At 41.3% G+C, this 22,722-nt stretch overlaps 1 protein-coding gene across 2 annotated transcripts in view; it reads right to left on the reverse strand.

The window, feature by feature from the left end:
• RORB (RAR related orphan receptor B) overlaps positions 1–22,722 on the reverse strand; it is a 195,242-nt gene that overhangs the window by 13,058 nt on the left and 159,462 nt on the right. For both annotated transcript variants that reach the window (XM_040449339.1, XM_040449338.1), the window contains exons 5-9: positions 12,142–12,263; positions 10,608–10,740; positions 6,947–7,054; positions 5,328–5,438; positions 2,315–2,427 (exon numbers count right to left, since the gene is read on the reverse strand). In XM_040449339.1, the coding sequence (XP_040305273.1) occupies positions 2,315–2,427; positions 5,328–5,438; positions 6,947–7,054; positions 10,608–10,740; positions 12,142–12,263 (587 nt within the window). The remainder of the gene's footprint in view (positions 1–2,314; positions 2,428–5,327; positions 5,439–6,946; positions 7,055–10,607; positions 10,741–12,141; positions 12,264–22,722) is intronic.

The raw sequence follows: 22,722 nt of genomic DNA on the forward strand, positions 1-22,722 counted from the left end.
GTAGGATAGACAAATAAAATTATTTCTCTTAGCGGGCACGATGAGAGGGCGTGCCTATACGTCGATAGCACAGGGTCCTCCCAGGGTTAAAGCAGTCAGGAACCTGAGACACTTACCCATCCCTCCTGCCACCCCCAGCCCTTGACAGCTGAGGAATCTGAGACTTAGACAAATAGAATGACTCAGCCAAAGCCACAAAGTTCAGGACTGGGATAAACTAGAATCCAGCACTCATTCTGTTTCATGGTCCCTCCACCTTAGCTGGTGGTCCCTTCTTAGTTTCATGGTCCCTCCACAGAGCATCCTATTAAAATGCTGACTTACAAGGAGGGGCCACACAAACCCCTGTACCTACACAGGACCTGTGGAAGCAGTGCTCTGTCATCTGGCTCCAGTGAACTTTATACAAGAAATAATCCTCTCCTAACTCTTTCTCTGCTCCCCAGTGTTAAAACACTTTATAAGAATAGGACTGAACTGTGTACTTCTCCCCTGAAAGATGGCGAGTGGAAAGGGGACGTGACCCACAGTCAGTGTTTTATTTTTATTTTTTGTTGCCATTAGATATCTTTCATGCTTCAATTTCTGTCTCCTTTCTATAGCAAATACCTCCGACTGCCACCCTTAGAACACCAGGAGGTAGAAGATGGTGTCAGCGTGAGAATTTATGCACTGTAATATCTTAAACCTCAAAACATTGGTACAAAAGCAAAAAATGATAATCCTCATTATCCTCACATCAAGGCCTTAATTTTAAGACGGCAAATATGGGGAGGTCTTTGGGACATCCGAAATGCAGGAAACATCCCCTTCCATTAAGTGGCCAGATGTATTTATGGTATATTCTGCAGAGCGATTATAGAAACAGATGCATATATTTCTATAACCATCTTTTCTGCCCAGGAGATCTGCAAGCATGTGGAAGGTTTGCCTTAGACCCAAAGAAAACTGAGGTGCAGAGACCAGGTGATTTGTCCTTGCTCACATAAAAAGTAGAAAGTTCTACCAAAGATAACTATCACTCTTCACTGTAAAATGAGGTGTTCATTTGAATAAAAATGTCACCATAATGAAACAGCGTATTTGATTCATAGAGGTTTTTTTTTTTAAAGGAGCCTCTGTATGTGTGAAATCATATCTGATAATATCTCAGAGAGAGTCTTCCCCCTTTTTTAAAAATAAAGAACTTTAAGAGCAAAGTGGGAGGGTTTTAATGTTTATAAATACAGACTAGGATTCCTATCATCTTTAACCAAGAATATGCCCCATTTCCTAGTTGCTTACCGGCTAAAAAAGTCCAGTTCTTAAGAAATCAAAGATACTTTATGATCTAAAATAATGTTGAGTATCAATCGTGAGAATATACTTCCTCTTATGAGGATTCTACTCTGGTAAACATCTCTTCTTAAAGATCACTATTGTTAATTAAGCTGAACCGAGAAATTGATGGCATTTTGCCCCTGGGATTCTTCACCATTTTGAAGGGACCCCAGGGCATATCTTGTGTGAAAAGATTAGAACTGAAGGAAAATGTACAAGTAATCAGTCTAGCGTTCTACTCTGGGAAGGACTCTGACTTACAAGACACCTGAGAGGAAACCAAGCGGTATCTATTCGACTATGACCAATGTCAAGGAGCTCACAACCTCACCATGGTGTACCCCTCTGGTCAGCAATTTTAATCATTAAAAAAAATTTTTTTTAATGTTTATTTATTTTTGAGAGAGAGAGAGAGAGAGAGAGAGAGAGTGAGCAGGGGAGGGGCAGAGAGACAGGGAGATGCAGAATCCGAAGCTGGCTCCAGGCTCTGAGCCGTCAGCACAGAGCCCGACGTGGGGCTCGAACTCACAAACCGCAAGATCACGATCTGAGCCAAAGTTGGCCGCTTAAACGACTGAGCCACCCAGGCACCCCTCTTATCATTTTATAGTTCTCTTATTTTGAATAAATATCTACTTGCTCTTAACTTTGGCCCGCATCTGACTTCTGAAGTGACACAAAGTCTCCTCCTTCATCACGTGTCAATTTTGAAGGCTTGATTCCCTGCTTCATGCTTTTGTTCCTCAGATAAAACGCTCTAGGTTTCTTTGCTTGTCTTCCTATGCCTGGGGTCCAGATCCATCAATATCATCCTTTCCTAAGAAAGTCATTCTCCTCTCAATCTATTATAATTTACTAGTCTCCCTTTTAAAATGGCCACCTCAACATTTATGCACCAGAAATTGTTGCTGCTGATAAATGCCTTTGCTTTATAACTAGCCCTTTTTGGCCACGGTGCTTTGAGTGGCCACAGCTCTACGATCTGAGGACCTACCTTTGCCAAGGTCTCGTCATCCAGGTGATTCTTCTGAATCACATGTTGAAGTGCAAAATAAATTTTTTCCTGAAGCTTCTGGACCTTCCTTGGTTCTATCAGCCAGGCTCGGTCTGACAAAGGAAAAGAATTAGGTAAGAAGGGAGGGGATGTAACCTTTTACCTACATATATAAGTGCTTAGTTTCCGTTTACACAACTGCACATATTTTATAAGAAATACCCTGATGACAGTAATGCCAGATACATTGACACAGGGAATGAGGATGGAAGTAGTTAGAACCCAATGGTTCCAATAAACACCAGTATTTTTTTTTTTTTTATTGCCTGTGACCATTTACATCTCTCACTCTTTTGGGGGGACATATCCTTAGGTTCTTTCAAAGTAGAAGTCAGTGACTTACGAAGAAAATGAATTATAGAAGTAAGAAAATCTGCACAGGACTGTTTTTTGTATTCAGGATTCCCCTTCCCTTTTTAAACTATAATTCATAGAATCTGCATGTATCAGTTTCAAAAATTTAATCCCCCAAATTTAACTAAGCTGTTTTTCTACATGGAATTTTAAAATGGTGGATAAGATAATCCCTCCTTTCTTTCCTCCCATCCTACCTTCTTTTCTTTTTTCCTTCCAACATCACTCTCTTCATTCCCTCCCACCCCCTCCCTCCTCCCTTCCTTTCTTCCAAGAAGCTTTATATGCCATGGTGACAAAATTCAGCCCAACATCAATGCCTCAGGTTGGCGCTTCAATGAAGAGACATCTAGAGTCTCCAAATGATGAACAAATACTCATGGAAAAGAACTTGGAAATGATCCATCTGAACACAGTTCAGGTCAGGCAAGAAACTCAATTCTGTAATCCTAGACAGGGTAAGGACAAGTCTAGCCAACAGTTAAGCAAACCCTTACGTAAGTGAGCACAAAAGCCTTCAGTGACAATTGTCAATCAGAATAAATTAAGTTTCCTTCCCTCTCCCTTCCCTAAACTATCTGGAGCTGAACACAGTGTGGCTATTAGGGTAAGAACTGGGGGAAGGGTGGGGTCTGGCATGAGATAGAGCAGGACATCTATCTGTCTTTCCTCTCTTTTTGAATGTGACACTAGGCCAGGGTGGCAGACGAGGTATTTGAGAGTTTCAGAAGGCTCTGAGTGTGGGTCTGCTACAAGGACTGGAAGATTTTCCACTAGGTAGAGTAAGAAATGTCCTGTTTCCAAACCCAGCAGAATTTGATGGCTATACTATGTTCTGTTTGCAAAAAGGCTTATAATTCAACTGAGTTCTGACCTATAAACAACAGGCTTGCCTTACATCTCGGGCAATTATCTTCATGGATTATTTAGGCTTGATATACCATGTCGTAAGTATTTGCTGCTAGGAATTTACTGGCTTATTACAAACGTACCTAACAAGGACAGTGAACTTTGGCAACACGTTCTTTGAGCAAGCAGGAACCCGAATGAAGCCTCCTCCCTCATCTTAGAACCACAGGCTTAGAATGAATCTAACGCTGAATTATATTCCATAAAAACAGTCAAATGCAATAAGAAAGTGGTAGCAAGGAAAATTATTTGGCATGTGGTTGCTATCAGATATAAATCTTTCTTGTCACTTCTCCCATTTATCTTTGTGCTTCTAGGCCTGGGAAACTTGGTCAGGTTCAAAAAAAAAAAAAAAAAAAAGAAAAAAAGTAAAACCAAAAGAGGCCTAGAAGAACAGCTTGATTGTAGACAGAGCCACAAAAGAAACTGTTAGTGATAACATGCCAAGTGATAATTTCCATTTTTGATAATGTGGTTAAATAAAAAACAGAAGCACATTAAAAAAAAAAAACCTTCAAGACTTAAAAATAAATAGATAAAGCCTCACTGATAGGAAGGGTAGAGGCTGGGGTTATTGGTAGATATCACTAGAATGACACGTCAATGTACCGTCACCGGTGAGATTAATTTCTTCCAGCCCCACTGAAAACCATGTTAAGGTATCAGAAGGAATCTCGTCTCTAAGGTGGATTTTATAGAAAGAATGAGGCTCTTGGCCATAAAAATTATTAGGAATGGGTTCCAACAGAGAACTGTAAACGGCACTGCCGTCTCCTCACCGAATTCTAACCGAGCAGACAGCTGAGAGACCGAGTTCTCCTTCTGGCTGAAGGAGCCACGTATTCATTAGCAATCTATACATTTTCGAGCTGCCATATACTTTTAAGCAGCATTTCAATTGCTACAATTCTGTGTGGCCTATAACCGTCACCCCTTACCTTCTCTGAAAATTTTGGTATTTTATTGCATTTTAGAGCTAGGTAGAAATGATCTTCATTAAAATGAAGTCAAACCCTGTTTATAGGCGAGGAAACTGCGGGTCTGGGAGGTCGAGCATTTAGGGTCTCACAGATAAATGATGACAGATCCCCGTTCTGGAATGTCCACTGGCACATCAGAGACTCTTCCTTTTCCAGTCTTTAGAGGGAGTCATATTCCCCTCTGTTGTCCGTACCTCCTTTGAAAGCCCCTAATATCACTAATTTAGGTGGAGAAGCCAACACAAGAGGTATTTAAAGAGGAGAAGGTGTACGTTTTATTTACTTTTGTTCTCATGCTGGATCTCTCATTTAAATACATTTCTACTAAGTCTCACTTTTCTTCCTGGGCATTTTTTTTTTTTTTTTTTTTTTTCGATGTCTTTTCTTCTCAAAATCAAAATAGGACTTAGCTGTAACTCAGGCCGCTGTGTGTCTTCATTTATCTGTTAAGAAATGCTTTCGCTTGTCTGAATCTGGAGTGACCCTTAGCACACATCCTACTCTTGCTTGTGGGGCAAAATCGGTCATTTTAATTAATTTAAGGCTACTTTCCTTTGAGTGGTCCATAAATATCACAAGCTTGTCAAAGTAAACACAGTTCTTTCAAATTTCTGCTGACTACCTAGGTTTAGTGGGGATAATCCACGTTAAAGATAGGATTTTTTTTTTTTTTTTTTTTTTTTTTAAGACAGAGCCTCCGACCTCCTTACCTGGAGATATCAGAACAGCAGATGAGAACAAAGCAATCTCCTCCTCAGTCAGCTGCAAGGAACACAAATTCTTTGCAAAGTCAAATGCTTCATTCACTAGGTCATCAGAACCTGTAAGAGAAGGCGGATTAAGTGAGAACACTTGAATGGAATGGGGCAATAGTAAGAAAGTCCCATAGTCGAAAAGTTACTCAAGGACTTGCACACGAGGCAACAATATTTCCAAGTTCCTAATAATTATAGAATGAGGAAATTGGGAAACGTCTTGATCAAGTACGGAGTATTGACGTCACCAATGAGGGGCTGACAGAAATGGTGTATGCTGATTGCTATATTCCCCTGGGAAGATATAAACTAAATCTAATCTTGTAATGTTGAGATGAGCTCCAACTAGAAAAAATTTAATACGTTATTTCGGGATCCTTTGGTATAGAGATAGCATTCACAGAAAACCTAAAACATGATGTATGAGGGGCCAAGGGCTGTCAGTCTTAGTGGCACTTGAACCTGGCAATTTAGAACGCTGAGAGGCCTCAAACTGAGATGTTAAAAACGTCTTGTAGATGGAAGATGAGGTACCTTTCAATTTGGTAACTTCCCGGGAAATCTTACGGAGGGGGCAGGCATTCATTGCTTTCTGCTTTCTGATGGATGCTTCAGGTCAGTCGCTTAGCAATTGTGAATTTTGGCATAATAATGCTTCATCCCTACACTGATCCTTGGTAAATGTTTATTTTATGAAGCTGGAAATACAGCCAAGTTGCCTGCCAAGACTTTTCCTCCTTTCTTGAAAGTCTAGCCTTGTAGATGACATGGATGTGTATCAACTGCAGAAGGGAAACGCTGCCTGTCGGATGGACTTGCTGTTAGCTACCGTATCAGCTAACAGCACAAAAGGTGAAAGGGCACTGGCCTTCCGTGATGCCCGTGGGCCGGGTATGGAACAAGTGGCACCGTCATCGTGAAAACCTTTCCTGGCATCGGCCCATCTTTGCTAACGTTCTTATCTGCACCGTGTACTGATGACTGGATGTGAATGGTACACAACACTCCCGAAGATTGACTCTGCCCGTGCCCACCCACAGGAAAGGTCTGGGGATCATTTGAGGCAGGTTGGCACCCACTCTATCTGTGCTTCCAGAGCTGCATGACTTAACAGGAAGAATTTCAGTGCTCTTAGCGAGAAGCCAGTGAAGAAGCTTTTCTTTTAATTAAATATCTTAACGAATGATTATCGATTTACATAAGAAACTTAAGAGATCACCCATGGACCACCAGAGGTCTACCTAATATACTCTGTGTGGCAGTAAGCTACAAGGAAAATAAAAATTGATCCTTCAAAGAATGATCTAGAACACATCCAGCTCTTCATTGATTTCTGAATGAGTTGTGGTTGATCTCAATGGGGTCTGTGGTTCTCTCCTGCCTTTCATATTAGGATGCACGATTGTGCATCTCACAGGTTGGATAAAATATTGGAGGCTCACCTGGTCCAGACCTTATCAAATGAGATACCAGTTCACATTAAAGAATCAAGGCATCTCATTTACCCACTTCGATCTGAGTGGAGAAACTGAAGGCAGCTAAGAAAATTATGTCACCACCAAAGGTAGACTTACCTAAGGCCTTGAACATCTGCATTCCTCCATATTTTCCTTCAAACAGAACAGTGTTGTTTAATGGGTTGAAGGCACGGCACATTCTCACTAAAACCACTTCCAGGCAACCTATGTATAAAAAAAAAAGGGAAGAAAATAGGTATATATGTGCAATAGTAAAGCAATTCTTACTGTATTTAGGTCAACAGACTTAAAAAACATACCCATGGAGATGCACAGACACACACATTCAGAAATGCATCAAGATTTCTTCCCAAGTAAAAGATAACTATATTAGAAAGAAACCTCTCGACATGCTTACGTGAGGAATTAAAGATAAAATATACCTTAAAGGTGGCTAAAATGTAGGGCAGCAACAACACGTGTTGGGGAAGCATACATAGTTTTTGTTTTTTGTTTTCTGGACTAGTATTAAAGGTATTTTCCACTCATGAATTCACAAGGAGCTTTGCAGTTTGTTAACTTTTGTAAAAGTTTTGCTGTTGGGAAAACTTGCTCTCTGTTTCAGTTTTAAACATCCTCCATGTATATTTCAGCACAGGATGACTTTATACAGGAACCCCTTGAGGGTGTTTCTTGAGGGCACCATTTACATCTGATGTCTTGGAAATGGAAGTTTTCTTGGTCAAATGAGTTTTGGCAAAATACTGAATATTATCTCACTTCAGAGAGTTATAATCCACATTCACAGATCAAAGGCTTGGGAAAGTCCCAACATGAAGAAACTTGTTCAACCTCAATGGGCCCAGCATTTCTCTGAGTTCACTGTTAGCCCGGTGAGGGCGGGACCTTTGTCCTCAGCCACAGGTAGTGGTGCTTATTTTATTCACTAGTACAGCTCCAGGACCTCGAAAAGTTCCTGGCACGTAAATAAATAAATATTTCGTGAGTGAATTAGTTTGCCACCTTTGTTTTTCCCTCTGAACATTTATTGATGCTCTGAGGAACCAGCGCTGTGCAGTTTCTCCACATTATGGACAAATGGGCTTTTGCCCCAAAGTGTGTTGGAAGGTGACGGCCAGACTCAGAAACCACCAATTTGCAGGAAAGCATGATACGGGTGCTTTGGTTACATCCATGGTGTTCCCAAGGGACCCGTGGTGCCTTTCTTATGCTGCCACTTAGTATTTATGTCTCTGTCTTCTTTTTTTTGATCTGCTGATTTCTCTTTGCTTTCCCTTATATGCCACCTAGCACAGGGGCTTACACATAGAAGGGGACTTGTCAATATTAATTAAAACAGTGTTTTTCTGACAAAAACAATAATAGGTACCGTTTATTGAGTATTTATAGGGTGGAAGTCACTTTCCTTGGCCCTTTGCATTATTTTATTTGTTCCTTACAATACCATTTCAGGTGATTTTTTAAATGTTTATTTATTTGTCGAGAGAGAGAGAGAGAGAGAGAGAGAGAGAGAGAGAGGATCTGAAGCAAGCTCCACACTGACAGCAGCGAGCCTGACGTGGGGCTCGAACTCATGAACCGTGAAATCATGCTCTGAGCTGAAGTCAGATGCCTAACTGACTGAGCCACCCAGGTGCCTCCTGGGTGACTTTTATTAGCCCTTTCTTATAGGTGAGTTACAGGAGGCTTAAGGAGGTTACGTACTCTGCCTTTTATACTAGAGTCAACATTTTTACAGCAGCAGGGATGTTACACGATTATATGGTGCAGTGGTTCTCCAATGTCAGTCTATGGACTGGTTATATCTGAGACTTGGCTGGAAAGACAGTGAAGTGGGTTCTGGGTTCTCTTCTAGGAGATTCAGACCCATGGGCCTCCGATGATGCCTCCGACTCAGAGCAGTCAATATTCTCCTCTGATGCTGCTGATGCAATTGTAAGTTTGGAATTCATTATTTCTGGTCCATCTCTTCATTTTGCAAATGAGGAAGCTGCCATCTACAGAGGTTAGCTCAAGGTCACGTATCAAATGTGGCAGATTTTTTTTTTTTTCCCAAGGAGAGCTGCAAAAATATGTTCCATCCCACATGCTTTGTAAGAGCCTTACCACTCCCCCATCAAGAAGGATCCATGTTCAGGGCGCCTGGGTGGCTCAGTCGGTTAAGCGTTCGACTCTTGGTTTCGGCCCAGGTCATGATCTCACGGCTTGTGAGTTTGAACCCTGCATCGGGCTCGGTGCTGATGGTGCAGAGCCTGCTTGGGATTCTCTCTCCCTCCTTCTCTCACTGCCTCTCCCCTGCTTGCTCTCTCTCTCTCAAAATAAATAAATAAACTTAAAAAAAAAAAAAAGGGGAAGATCCAGTTCATCTACCCTTGAGCCCAGGTGAGCCGTCATGGCTGCCTTGACCAATAGAGTGGGGTGGAAATAGCACTGCATGACTTTTAAAGGTAAGCCAGAAAAATGCGATGCACTGTGGCCTTGTTCTCTTGGCGTGCTAGCTTTTGAAACCTCACAACCATGCTATGAGAAAGTCCAAGGGGCCCATGGAGGCACTGACATGGAGAGGAACTGGGGCCTGTGGCCCAGAGCCTTGGCCGAACTCGGGATCGTCAATCAGCACACAGTGCCAGCCGTGTTGAGGGAGACAATTTAAAAGCGGATCCTCCTGCCTTCCTTCAAGTCCCTCAGTGAACACCACACGGAGCATTCCTCGCTGAGCCCTGCTCACATTGTAGCTTTGGGAGCAAAATAAATGATTACTGTCATCTTAACTAAGTTTTGGGGTTGTTTTTAGCCAGCAATAGATAACTGATAGGTCAAGTTCATGTTTGGGTCAAGGTCTGCATCAACTTTAATCACGTGGTGAGAAAGCAGCAGCGACTTATACCTATTCTATTTGGCCCAAGTTCAAATGCCAGCTTTGCCATACGTTGGCTTTGTGATATTGAACACAGCCCTTCACTTCTCTGAATCTCCCCCTCCTTCTATAAGATGGAAATAATACTGGTGTCACGAGACTAAATGAGCTGTCATGGGCAAACATTAACATATGCAGGTGCGTTATCACACGCACACGTATACATGTTATGCTTAGTACTCTGGCCCAGGTCCATGAGGGTTAACAAACACCATGGTGGCTCTTATTTTCTACTTTCAAAGGTGGGGGTCAGGGAAAGAAAATTTGTTTCCTGTTTGGGTAATACCATCTGCGAGGTCAGTCATGTGCGGAATTTCTTGAGCTCCTTCCTAAGTGTGCGTGTGTCACAGAGCATGTGTTGGAAGAAGGGGAGGGAAGGATTAGAGCTCAGGGAGTTTCTCCGGGTCTGTACTGGCTGCAGGCTATCCTCATTAAAATGATTGGAGATGACCACAGAGGCAGAGCTCTGCTAGCCTGGATTCCGCCCCCCCCCCCCACCCCAACAGAAGGCAAGTAGTGCATTTTAGAGCCAGCTCAGCAATTCAGCCACCTTGACATGCTAATTACTTGCACTGCCTGTCAAGCTGGGTATCTCAACCTCCGCAATTAATAGCTCCACTTTTAATAAGCAAAATTGTGTTTGACTTCAAAGGGGAACTGAATGAGTATCAGGGCATTTTTATTACTGAGAGTTTCCTTTGGGAGTTGGCTGACAGTGTGGGTGGTAAAAATGAACTACATACTGGAAGGAAGATTTTTCTACAGCCAACACTGAGCAAAGGGTTGACCACCTCCCGGGCTAAAACAGGTGCCCCACCCATGAATCTTCTCCTCGCTTACCTGACTTCAGAAGTAGAATCTGATCATTTTGACAGAGCTCCATGAAGCCCGTTATCCGCTTTGCAAACTCTACCACATACTGGATGGCGTGAGTGATCTGGATGGCGCATTGCTGCCATAGTGCTTCCCTAGACTTCAAGAGACGAGACACACAACGTACATGGAGCAAAAGCAACGTGGAGAGTCAATGCAACATTCAGGGTTTCCCTCCTGGAGCTCACCCGTCACTTGGGGCCCAAGGTGGGACTCTACCCCATTCCTTCCAAAGAGGAAGACAGTATTTTCGAACAGACTGTTTTGCCCTGTTTGAGCCTTGCTATGGCACAAATGTCAATGTACTGAGACCGAAATAATGGAAACACTGCAATAATATGGAAAGATAGATATGTACAGTTTCTTTACTCTTTCTCCTCCTCCTGTTCACCTAAACAAACTCAGGCTCTTAGTCCGTTTTGTGAAAACAAACTTTTGCACTGAGGACTAGTGATTTCGTTCCCAGGCTTCTGTATGGTCACTTTTACGTGTGCCCAGCAGACACTAAATCTGTAAGATTTTTACGTTGTGTTCTTTTCCCGGAACTTTTGGAGGTTGCTTTTTTGGTATAAAAAGAATTTCACGGGAAAAGACCTCAAATCAAATCACTCTCTTAAGTAATACAGAATCTCAGAAATGTATTTTGATCCTGGGGTTATTTTCTTTGGAAACATAAATCCAAGTGTATTGATTCTGCTTTTTATTGACCATAACAGTACCTGTGCTTTTGTTTCCTTATTTACATAAAAGGGGTAAGATATGATTGTTCCCATGGAGAAAAATCAGTATTTTGTAATCATATGTTCAGGTGTAGACACATTTATATATTTTATTTAAAATAAAATGATAATACCAGTCATTTACTAGTAGATCTTGTAATTGTGGCTATCAACCCCACAGGAAAGTAACGTGAATATATAACAGCAGCAAATTCCTTCTCTTAAAAACTTCTCTAATGGACAAAGTAGCAATCAAAAGAATAATGGTAATAATAATGAGGTGAGTTGTCTTTTTTTTTTCCCTTTGGCCCTTTTAAACATGTAGGGCAAGAGAAACATTAAAGGTGCTTTATTGCATACCTTTGTAGTATAGATTTACAACTATTATTACTGCTATAGTTTCTCAATCTTTTCTCTTCCTTGCTTGGCCCCAGGAAGCCACCGTGAAAAGGTTCTAAAGTCATCTGATGTGGGCACAGTCTCCCTGGTCACTTAAATAGGGCAGTGTTTTTTTTTTTTTTTTTTGTTTTTTTTTTTTAATTGGGGCGGTTTTGCCTTCCAGGGAACATTTGGAGACACCTGCTTGTGACAACTGTGTGTGTGAGGGGGTTGCTACTGGCATCTAGTGGGTAGAGATGAGGGATGATGCTAACCATCCTACAGCGTGCAGGACAAGTCCCTACACAAAGGCTTATCCAGCTCCAAATGTCAATAACGCTGAGTGAGAGAGCCGGAAATAGAGACATCACAGGGAGAAACATTGTCATAGTTTCCCAGAGTACCTTGCTCTGATAGGCTTTAATTTCCTCGTAGGTGTGGGTCTGCCATGCCAGCTGGTGCAGCTCCTCCGTGGTGTACTGACACGTCTCCAGGTGGGACTTAATGATGTTCTGTGCAATTCGATCTGTGGGAAAGAATGTCAGGGAAAGAATGTGAGGGCTCGTGAATACATTCTCGCTCTGCAAAGAAACAAGCGCTTCACGTTTACCACCGGAATACCTTTGGAGACCCTTCGGTTGTACTCGACTGTCTTTAACACTACTTACTCTCTATCTAACAATCTCCAAACTGTTGTCCTTTTTTTTTTCTCCCAATTTTCAGTCTTTTAATCGAAATTTACTGCCTTTACTTCCCCCTTTTGGTCACAAATCTGAGGGCTCATGAGTTGTAGAGTGTTCAAATAATGATTTTAAAAATAAATACAAACGACCATGTTTCCTACTCTGTGGCCTAAAATTCCACTAACAGTCTTGACATGTGTGGTCCAAAGACTTTAAAATATCTTTAGAATCACTAGAGCTTTTCTTTAAAAAGGTTAAAAAGAGAAAATGATTACATTCACAAAAAAGCAGGAACAAACACAATCAAGTCTTTGGGGGCTGTTTACCTCAAATGAGTTGTATTCGGTATTAAACTTTCAATACTGAACATTCTGGATTTGGAGGTATGGAAATTGAGCAACAGAACCAGACACGGCAGATTTCTCAAAAATCTGCAGTGAGTTCCCTGAAGTTAGATACAGCTGTGAGGAGGTTCCCTCAAAATCCCCCCAGCTCTTTGAAGAAGGCGACATCTTGGGAAACCAAAGGACACAGGGATTCTGTCTGGGGGGCCTGAGTAGAAAGGAAGCTGACCACATTGTCTGCCTGATAACTGTTCTTGGCTAATAGAGAAATAGATTTTTTTCTAGTGTTTTAGGTCATGCCATTTCAAATGCAATTTCTGTTCTTTCTAAATAGCCATATTTCATTTCTCCAGGATAACTCTCAAAGCAGTGCTTGTAAGTACCTTCCTTTTACCTCGCTAAGCTTCTGGTATATGTGGTATGAAATATATTGAGCTTTGGTGATGTAGAGAATAAAAAAATGGAAGCTTGCACCTCTAATGAACTTTCCAAAAATAAAAAATCTTGTAGAGCGCACTGCCTGGCATATTACAAACACTGAATAAATGGTACCCATAATTATCATTATTAGGACATTCTGTAGAATTTGTCATCAGGGGAGCAATGCGATGACTCCAATTGGCACAAAACAGAGGTATTTAATTTTGGAGTCAGTGCTACTGAAGGAAGCCATTTCAATGTTTACTAGAGTTTCTCAATCAGAACCATCAAGTGCTAGATGTAGAAGATGCTACAAAATGCTAACTTAGGATTATAGTCATGCTCTATTGGGTTCCTCATTTAGCATTTCTAGACTTTCATTGCTTATCATATTCTAAAATCCTTTCTTTAAAAAATCCTATATGCAAATTTTATTGAATATCCTCCTGTGTTGTTAAAAAAAAGGGCAGGAATTACTTTATACATCATATTAAAATAGATGTCATGGTTCATCATTTCTCAATTTCACTTGGGCAGTCTAATTACTTAGAAGCTAAAAAAAATATCTATTTCTCAGTCAGTATATAATGAAAACATAAGATTTCTATGGCTTTCTAGTTTTCAAACCTTTATCTTCTTGGTGTAGTCTGTTTTCATCTTCAAAGATATGCTGATTTGTCAGTAATTTACAGGCTTCAGGGTTTATAAGCAAAACTACAGCTGCCACTCAAAATTGCATTATGAAAAACTCTTTATCTGTTCCTTTATGGCATCTCCTGGGAACTACTGGCCAAGGTTTAAAAATTCTCTAGCCTTCTGCCACGAAAGCTTGGGGGTGTAGGGCATAAAGAGGAAGGAGTGGGCATAATAAATACATGGACAGGTTAAGGCAAAATTGGAAGTTAAATCCACACACAGGCTTTAGGACTCAGCTCAGATGTCCATTACTGGTGAAGGTTTCCCTCCTCCCCTGGCCCTTTGGTAGAGGGGTCGGCGGCTGTTACACTTGATTCTACCTCCAGAGCTCTTATTCCGCTCAGACTTGCACTGTGGTTATTTGTTTGGGTCTGTTTGTTTCTTACCCTTTGAGGTTGTGTGAATTCTTCAAGAGCTGGACTGTAGAGCCCAGCACAAGTGACTTCATATACTCGTTCAACAAATATTTTTTGAAAGGCTATTATGAACCAGGTTATAAAGTATAGATTTTTTTTAAAAAAGGATGTTGTCTCTTTTTTTAAAAGGATCTTACAATATCATGTATCATATCATATCATCATATCACATTGTATCATCATATCATATCATATCATATCATATCATATCATGATATAATAAATGCCCTTGAGTTATTGTGGGAGCTCAAATAAGAATGTATCTAACTCAGTCTGCAGGAGGCTGGAATGTAACCACAGAGAAGATGCCTGTTGATCTGGGTCTGAGGAGAGGTTTGTCACATGGAGAAGAGATAGGTATACCTCAGGTAGAGGGAGTGATATTACAAAGGTACAGATAGAAAGCTAGTTAGGAGCTAGATAATTTCTCATATTACATTTCATGTCCTTACAGTCCTTACCCTTTACAACCAATTTCCCTCTTACTGAGGGAATGAGGGAGTGACTTTAGATCCATTTTTATAGAGCTAGCAAGTGGTGTTTTGAAATCAGGTTGTCTTTCCCGGCAAGAACACTATCGTGCTTGCGGCACAGAGTGTGCGGAGAGATGGGGAGAAATGAGACCAGGCAAGGAAATTGTCACTAGAGATCCGACAGCTGAGTAAGGCACGCCGAGGAATCTGGATTTTAACTTTAGGCAACGGGGAGCTAGTAGAAGCTGTGAAGCAGGAGAACGACACGGTCAGTTTTTTGTCTTACAAAGGTGACCTTGGCCATGGCAGAAAGATGAAGTGGCATTAGGGAGTACGTGAGATTAATCAGGGTTGGTGATCATTCAAGCAAGATACGAGGAGGTTCTGGATTCAAGAGAGTTCTGAAATATTATGTACAGGACCAGAAGATGTGGCTGAGAGGGGGTGGGAAGAACATTAAATACGGAAGGCGCTCAACCAATGTTGAGTTAATAAAGGTAATATTGAAAATGTCCATCTATCCATCCGTCCATCCATCCACCCACCCACCCACTCTTCCATTTTCGGCTCTATTTCACAAGGATTTTAGAAAGCTTATACTGATCCTTTGTTCAAAAATCTTTTTTTATTTTTTAATTTATTTTGAGAGAGAGTGTGTGTGCGTGCAAGCAGGGGTGGGACAGAGAGAGAGAGAGGGAGAAAGAGAATCCCAAGCAGGCTCTGTACTGTATTACGTAACTTGCTCTGTACTGTCACCATGAGATCTTTTTTTTTTTAACGTTTATTTATTTTTGAGAGAGAGACAGAGTGTGAGCGGGGGAGGAGCAGAGAGAGAGAGGGAGACACAGAATCCGAAGCAGGCTCTAGGCTCTGAGCTGTCAGCACAGAGCCCGATGCGGGGCTCGAAATCACGAACCGTGAGATCATGACCTGAGTTGAAGTCGGACGCTTATCGACTGAGCCACCCAGGTGCCCCTCGAACCGTGACATCTTAAAGCCTAAGCACGCACGATGGCTTTGAGGTCAAACATCGAACGTGCGCTATTATTTCCCATTCCCTTGTGGCGAGAAATAGAAGGCAAATCTCTGTTTGACATAAGATTTATAACTATCAGCGACAGTAAAGACACAGTAGTGGCAGCTGCAGGACAGCCCTTCCCCACTTTGTTCCATGGGTCTGCCATGCAGAGGCAAGCCACATGCAAAACCTGACGGCCCTCTCAAGGCTCAGGTCAATAAAACACAGGGTAAAGCTAGACTTGGTCCCACGGGAGCAGGGCCCGAGGGCGCGTTCTGTCGATGAGAAAGATGCATGGCCATTAGAGGAGATGGTCTGCCTGGACTGAGAGTCTGCGGCTGTGAAAAGGGGAGAAGGATTTAAGAGGAAGGGGACAAAGGGAGAGACAAAGAACACAGTATACAAAGTTCCTGCTAGGAGCCAAAGGAACTTTCAAGAGTCCTTGCCTGGAAAAACAGAAAAGGTAATAGTAAACGCAGTCCTCTCCAGGGACCGACCACATGAGAAGCCCAGACAAAGAGACTGAGGTAAAAGAGTAGAGGACAGAGAATCTTTCTGGGCAATCGCACACCCTTCATCCGTTTCCCGGACTTGGATTGCAGTTGCTTGTTAGGGCCCAGTTCTCGTCGGATTCTTTAACCAGCGTGGGCCCTGGATGGCACATGTTAAAGACAGAGCCCGCCCGCACGGTGCTGGGATGAGGGGTTCGACAGCAGTATGGCCCAGGTGACTGGCAAAGGGGAAAGTTTCCCGCCCTGAGAAGCAATGTCCATGAACTCTACCCTCTGCTCTTCCTGGTATCAGGGATGAGGCTAGATATTTCGAAAGTGGATAGGAACACGCAGCTACATTTTCTCAGGAGTTAAGATTGTATATGGGTTCTGTACATGTTCAGTGAGATAGTGGTTTGTCTCGCTCACTGAGAGTACGCAAGCTGCTTTGCTAGTTTATAAAACGATGTCAAGGAATGAGAAAAAAACAATTTTATATGCTCAGTCACTTCTTTTAGATCCTGGTGAGGTGAAATGCAAACATAGATGCTGGCAAGGGAAAACTGGGTGTGTAATTACAGGTTAATATCAAGTCTATGATCCTTATTTTCTGTTTATAAATTGTATGAAAAAATGGCTTGCTCTCACTTTCTCTCTACCCCTGCCACCGTCCCCCCCCCCACCATAAAATGGCTGTTTGTTTTTAGACTTTGACCCTGCTACTTTTCTTGAAGGAAGGCTTGTTGGCACACAAGACTTATAAGCGACTAATAGAGTTGGTAACTTCACATATTAAGTAATTTTCTTTATGAGATAGAAATAACAACATCTGAGTCAAGTGTAGGAGTCATCCTAGAAATCTTTAAAATAACTGTTATAGGGAAATGTTTATGGCACAGATTTTGGTACACGTATCTCCAAACTCACTGAGTTGCATATTTAATAATAGGAACAGATTTTTGTATGCCAATTGTCCCCCAATAAAGAGAAAGTAACCGATATACAAAAATAAAATAAAAAAGAAAGTAACTGATATAAGCAAATTACCATCGTTGATGAAAAAATTCTAAAAAAAAATATTTTTAAAATTGTCACACTTCTCTGGAACTCTTAGGGGTAATCTTAAATCCACTTATGATGTGGGCGATAAGAAGAGAAAAATTAAAATTTTGCAGAGAAAGCTGGAATAAAATTGATGGTAATTCTCAGTGGTGTGTGCAAAAATTAGAGAACCCTGGGGCTGGAGCTAACCTCTTTCTTCCATTTCCAAATGGACTGTATCTAAATAATTCCAGAAGTGACTTGGCTCCTTAGTCTCTGTGCGCACCTCTCCCCCATCCACATCAATCTTCATCATGATCTGTTGAATAAATCAAAAAAGTAGGAAGGAAGTCTTTCCTTAAAGCATTTAGAGATGGTTGAGATGCATATGATAAAGTTCACAAAGGTAAAGGGAGTTTTAAAGATCAATCATAACATTGGAGCTCTTGGGTGGCTCAGTCCGTTAAGCGTCTGACTTCGGCTCAGGTCATGATCTCGAGTCCGTGAGTTTGAGCCCCAAGTCGGGCTCTGTGATGACAGCTCAGAGCCTGGAGCCTGCTTCAGATTCTGTTTCCCTCTCTCTGCCCCTCCCCTGCTCACATTCTGTCTCTCTCTCTCTCAAAAATAAATAAACATTAAACAAAATTAAAACATTAAAAAAAAAAAAGAAAGGGGTGCCTGGGTGCCTCAGTCGGTTAAGCGTCTGACTTCGGCTCGGGTCATGATCTCACAGTTCACAAGTTTGAGCTGTATGTCAGGCTCTGTGCGGATCGCTCGGAGCCTGCTTCAGATTCTGTGTCTCCCTCTCTCTGTCTGCCCCTCTCCCACTTGCATGTGCGCTCGCTCGCTCTCTCTCAAAAGTAAAATAAACATTAAAAATTTTTTAAAAAGCTAATCATAGCACAATGCCAAAAATAATATTTGGAAGTAACCCTTAAAGAAATACACAAAAAATAGTTTTTCGTATGTACTGCTCCGCACAGCAAAGCAGTTTGGAAACAAGTCGTCCAAATTAATTAATTCTCTGCAGAAAAAAAGGCTACGTGTGTCTATTTCAGCGAGAAATACATAAACTGACAAGCAAGGTGACAATTTCTTGTTTACAACTGTGATGCTATAAAATGAGGACCAGCTTGCAGCTTTTAAAATAGCAAGTGACCTTCTGCAACTCTGATTTCAACCACTCAGCGGGTTTTTTTTTCCACCAAAGGGGCTTATTTTAGCCCTCACTAGACATTTCAGCAAACGGTGCTCTCCAAAGGCTGCAGCATCTCTGACACGGATTACACAGGTGGTTTCATTAGAATCCCACATCCTGGGAGCGGGGAAAGTTGAGTATATCTTTAAAAACTGCTGCTTTCAGTGTTATTACCAAGAGCACCGTGGCCCAACTGTACCAAGGCGAGAAAGCTGAGACTCCACGCTATATATAGGACTAGAGGGGGTTGCATCTGAACTTCCTAATTCTTTCTCCTCCCCCTCCTTTTTTTTTTTTTTCATGAGAAAGTACGGCTTCTTCTTGGTGAACTATACCCTCTATTCATTTTCCTCCACAAGAGATTTCTTTTAAACTTGGAAGTATCCTCCCTAAAATACTGTATCTCAGCCTCCATCAAAATGATTAATGAATTTTTAATTTATCACTTGCCTTAAGGATCTAGAGAACCACTCAATTCTCTGTTTCGTTTGTACTACTAGTGTGAAAGTGGAATTCTTAGGGGATTTACTTTGAATGAATGCCAGGATATCTCTATGGACTTGCTCAAGGCGAGTTTTAAGTGCCTGTGTTAGGTTTTTGGGATATCACGATTCCTCAGAATCCATGCTCCGAGGCAGTGACTATAATATATTAGAACAACTGGTTGAAAAGTGAAACATTTAACCAAGTGTGCATTTTGCTTTTTGACCATAGACCGCTAGTTTTGTACATTTTCTGTCATTAAATAGAACAAGTGTACTGGTTAGGATGCACTAGGAGACAGTGTCAGAGAGGACAATGTCAATTTTAAGACCTTTCTGGTTTTTCTCATCTCTACTTAGTGATTATTGTTTTTCTAGCATAAATAGAATTGTGCTGTCAGCATAAAAACATCAACAACCTTTAAGCTTAATTAAAACAGCCACCTATTAGTGACGCATATCCTCGACAGGAAAGTAGTATATTTTTAGCATTTAAGTTTCTCAAATTCTTTTAAGAAGGAGCTGGGGCATAAATAACCCACAGTCCCTTTGTTGGCTCACTTTCACCGTCTAACCACCATTGCCCCCTCACCAGTGAATTAAGATAGCTTCTGGTCTCCTTTTCGTACAAATTCTATTGCCAATTATTTTATCAAAAACTGGCATAACAGATTTGTACTTCATGTGGACTGAAACCAAAATGTTCGTAGAGTTCTTCAGAAAAAAATACATTAACAAAATAAGAGATGATGTCCTTAACTATAAAAAATGATGAAAAGGTGATCCACACAGTTCAACAAAATAGGAACATAGAGAAAAACAATGAAAAAATCAGATAAGTAATAGTAATATCTGAGCAGAGACTGAATGAATGGATGGTTAATAAAATGGCTAATATTTTCTCAAATTTCGGGAGGCTCAGGTAAGAGCATTTTAATAGAAGGAAAGGAAGCACAATGTAAAGCATAAAGAAAAACTGAAAGAATCTATCCAGCATTTGTGTTAAAGCCAAATGAAAAAAGCATCATGAGCAGCAAAAGAAATGAACCATCAAGGGGCGGCTTTCTTAATAATTTAATAATGGAAAGCTGTTTGGAATCGCCAAGTGTTTTGTTTTATTGCGATGGTATATGTTTAACTTGGGGGGAAATTATAGTTTCTTTTCTTCAAACTAGCTGATAAAATTGAGAAAGAGTCTATTATGAAAACATTACATTTCAAAGTTAACTTTCACAGTGAAAGATCTCCTTCAAAGAACAATCAGAAAACATCAACTTACTTCAATGTCCTAGAGTTGATGAGTTCTAAGGGAGCTATGTTGTAAAACAGCAGAAGCCAATATGGACCCCTTTAGACTTCTCCTTTGTGCCCTTTGGGACGTCACTTAATATCTTAGAGTCTTAGTGTCTTTGGGTTTGATTTTCTATCTACAGAAGGATTTAGCAGCAGAGACATCTTCTAAGGGCTGTGTGAAGCATGGCGACTTGAGTCTGAGGGGCTACGTGGGAATTTCTCTTTGTTTTGATTCATAAGGGGAAGTCTTTCAGAGTTACAGACAGTGAGGGTACAGCTCACAGTCTGAAAAGCATTTGAAGAGTCTCAGATGGAACAAACAAGAACAAGGTAAGTCAGAGCCCATTAAAATCCTTCCCTGCTCTCTTGAAAAAAACTGCACCTCCATACCCTACCCAAAGGACAATTAGTGGGTCACCTAATTATGAAAACTGCTCAGGGCCATCATTAGGATTGACTTTTTCTATTTGGATTTTGTTTGCATATGGATTGACCGTTAGGTAATTAAGTTTAAAGTTTATTTATTTATTTTTGAGAGAGAGAGAATCCCAAGCAGGCTCCGCACTGTCAGCACGGAGCCCAACGCAAGCCTCCAACTCGCTAACTGTGAGATCATGACCTGAGCCAAAATCAAATCAAGAATTGGATGCTTGGTGGGGAGGGGGGCACCTGGGTGGCTCAGTCGGTTAAGCATCTGACTTCAGCTCAGGTCATGATCTCATGGTCCGTGAGTTTGAGCCCCGCGTTGGGCTCTGTGCTGTCAGTTCAGAGCCTGGAGCTTGCTTTGGCCCCCACTCACAATCTGTCTCTCTCTATCAAAAAAATGAATAAATGTTAAAAAATAAAAAATAAAAAATTTAAGAGTTGGATGCTTGGGGCGCGTAGGTGGCTCAGTCGGTTAAGCATCCAACTTTGGCTCAGGTCATGATCAAACTCAGGTTTGTGAGTTTGAGCCCTGCGTTTGGGCTCTGTGCTGACAGCTCAGAGCCTGGAGCCTGCTTTGGATTCTGTGTCTCCCTCTCTCTCTGCCCCTCCCCTCCTCGCACTCTCTCTCTCTCTCTCTCTCTCTCAAAATAAATAAATAAATATTAAAAAAAAAAAAAAAGAGTTGGACGCTTAACTGACTGAGCCACCCAGGTGCCCTGGATTGACCGTTCATTTCCTCCTCCTCCCCTTTAGTCAATGTACTTCTGACCTTAAGGAAAAACTAATTCAGAGGAAATCTTTGGAGGTAACTTTTACATTTTCAAACATTTAATCTAAAATTTTAAAAGTAACTTGATTACTTAAATAAGGCCTTTAATTGACTAGTGTTTTAAAATAAGTTTTTTCTAAGTCATCTAGCACCAAATCGTCCTACGACAAACCTGTCTGAAAACCACAGAGCAGTTCCACAATGAGTCTTACAAATGTGACTCAAATTTAAAGAGCAAAATTTTTTCTCCTCAGCGTTGAAGGCATTTTGTCACAGGAAAAAGTTTATATCCTAAAATAAAAGCAAAGCAATAATAAAGTAAAACAAACAAACAAACAAACAAAAAGTCTTTCCAGCTTGGAACACTTCCAACAGATCTCCCCACATTTGTGAACATCACAGAGGTAAATCCTGTACCTGTTGAGCAGGAGAGCCTCTGAAGTTGGTTGTATCTTCTGCCAACAAAACCCGAGTATATTCACCTCCAGTCACCTGGCCATCAAATGCCATGTCTGTGTTCCATGGCCCATGTGGAACACATGGTTAACCTTAACCAGTTCTTCCCAAAATAGGTGCTTGAGACTATGGTGAAAGTGGTACATAGTCACTCCAGTCAGTGGAAAAGCAACTCAGGGCTCTCACCAAGAGCCAGTGTCAAAGCTCTCAATGACCTGAAACGCTCTTCTGACATGGGGGCTATTTCAGAGGCTACCTTATAAGCATAGAATAGACATTTCTTCCCTCCACAAGCCATAGGCAGAATCTCTCTCTCCTTTCCTCTTCCTTACTGTGGAATATTTCATATCTACTATGGCTTTTGAAATTGAGTATATAAAGTGGAATTGGTTTTCTGGCAGCTTCTCAATATTTATTGATTGATTGATTGATTGGCTGGTGGATTTTAGAGTTTTCTTACGATGTTCTGAATTCTGAATCAAAAATTAATCCCAAACTCGTATCTCTAGGAAAAGTCTACTGAGGAAGATCAATTTTGCGCATTTTTGTAAAAAAAAAAATTTAATGTTTGTTTATTTTTGAGAGACAGAGAGACACAGAGTGTGAGCAGGGGAGAGGCAGAGAGAGAGGGAGACACAGAATCTGAAGCAGGCTCCAGGCTCTGAGCTGTCAGCACAGAGCCTGACGTGGGGCTCGAACCCACCAACTGTGAGATCACGACCTGAGCTGAAGTCGGACGCTTGACCGAGTGAGCCACCCAGGTGCCTCAATTTTGCACA

The sequence above is a fragment of the Herpailurus yagouaroundi genome, unplaced genomic scaffold (genome assembly GCF_014898765.1).
Source record: "Herpailurus yagouaroundi ecotype Mexico unplaced genomic scaffold, PumYag 199, whole genome shotgun sequence".
NCBI classification, from domain to species: Eukaryota; Metazoa; Chordata; class Mammalia; order Carnivora; family Felidae; genus Herpailurus; species Herpailurus yagouaroundi.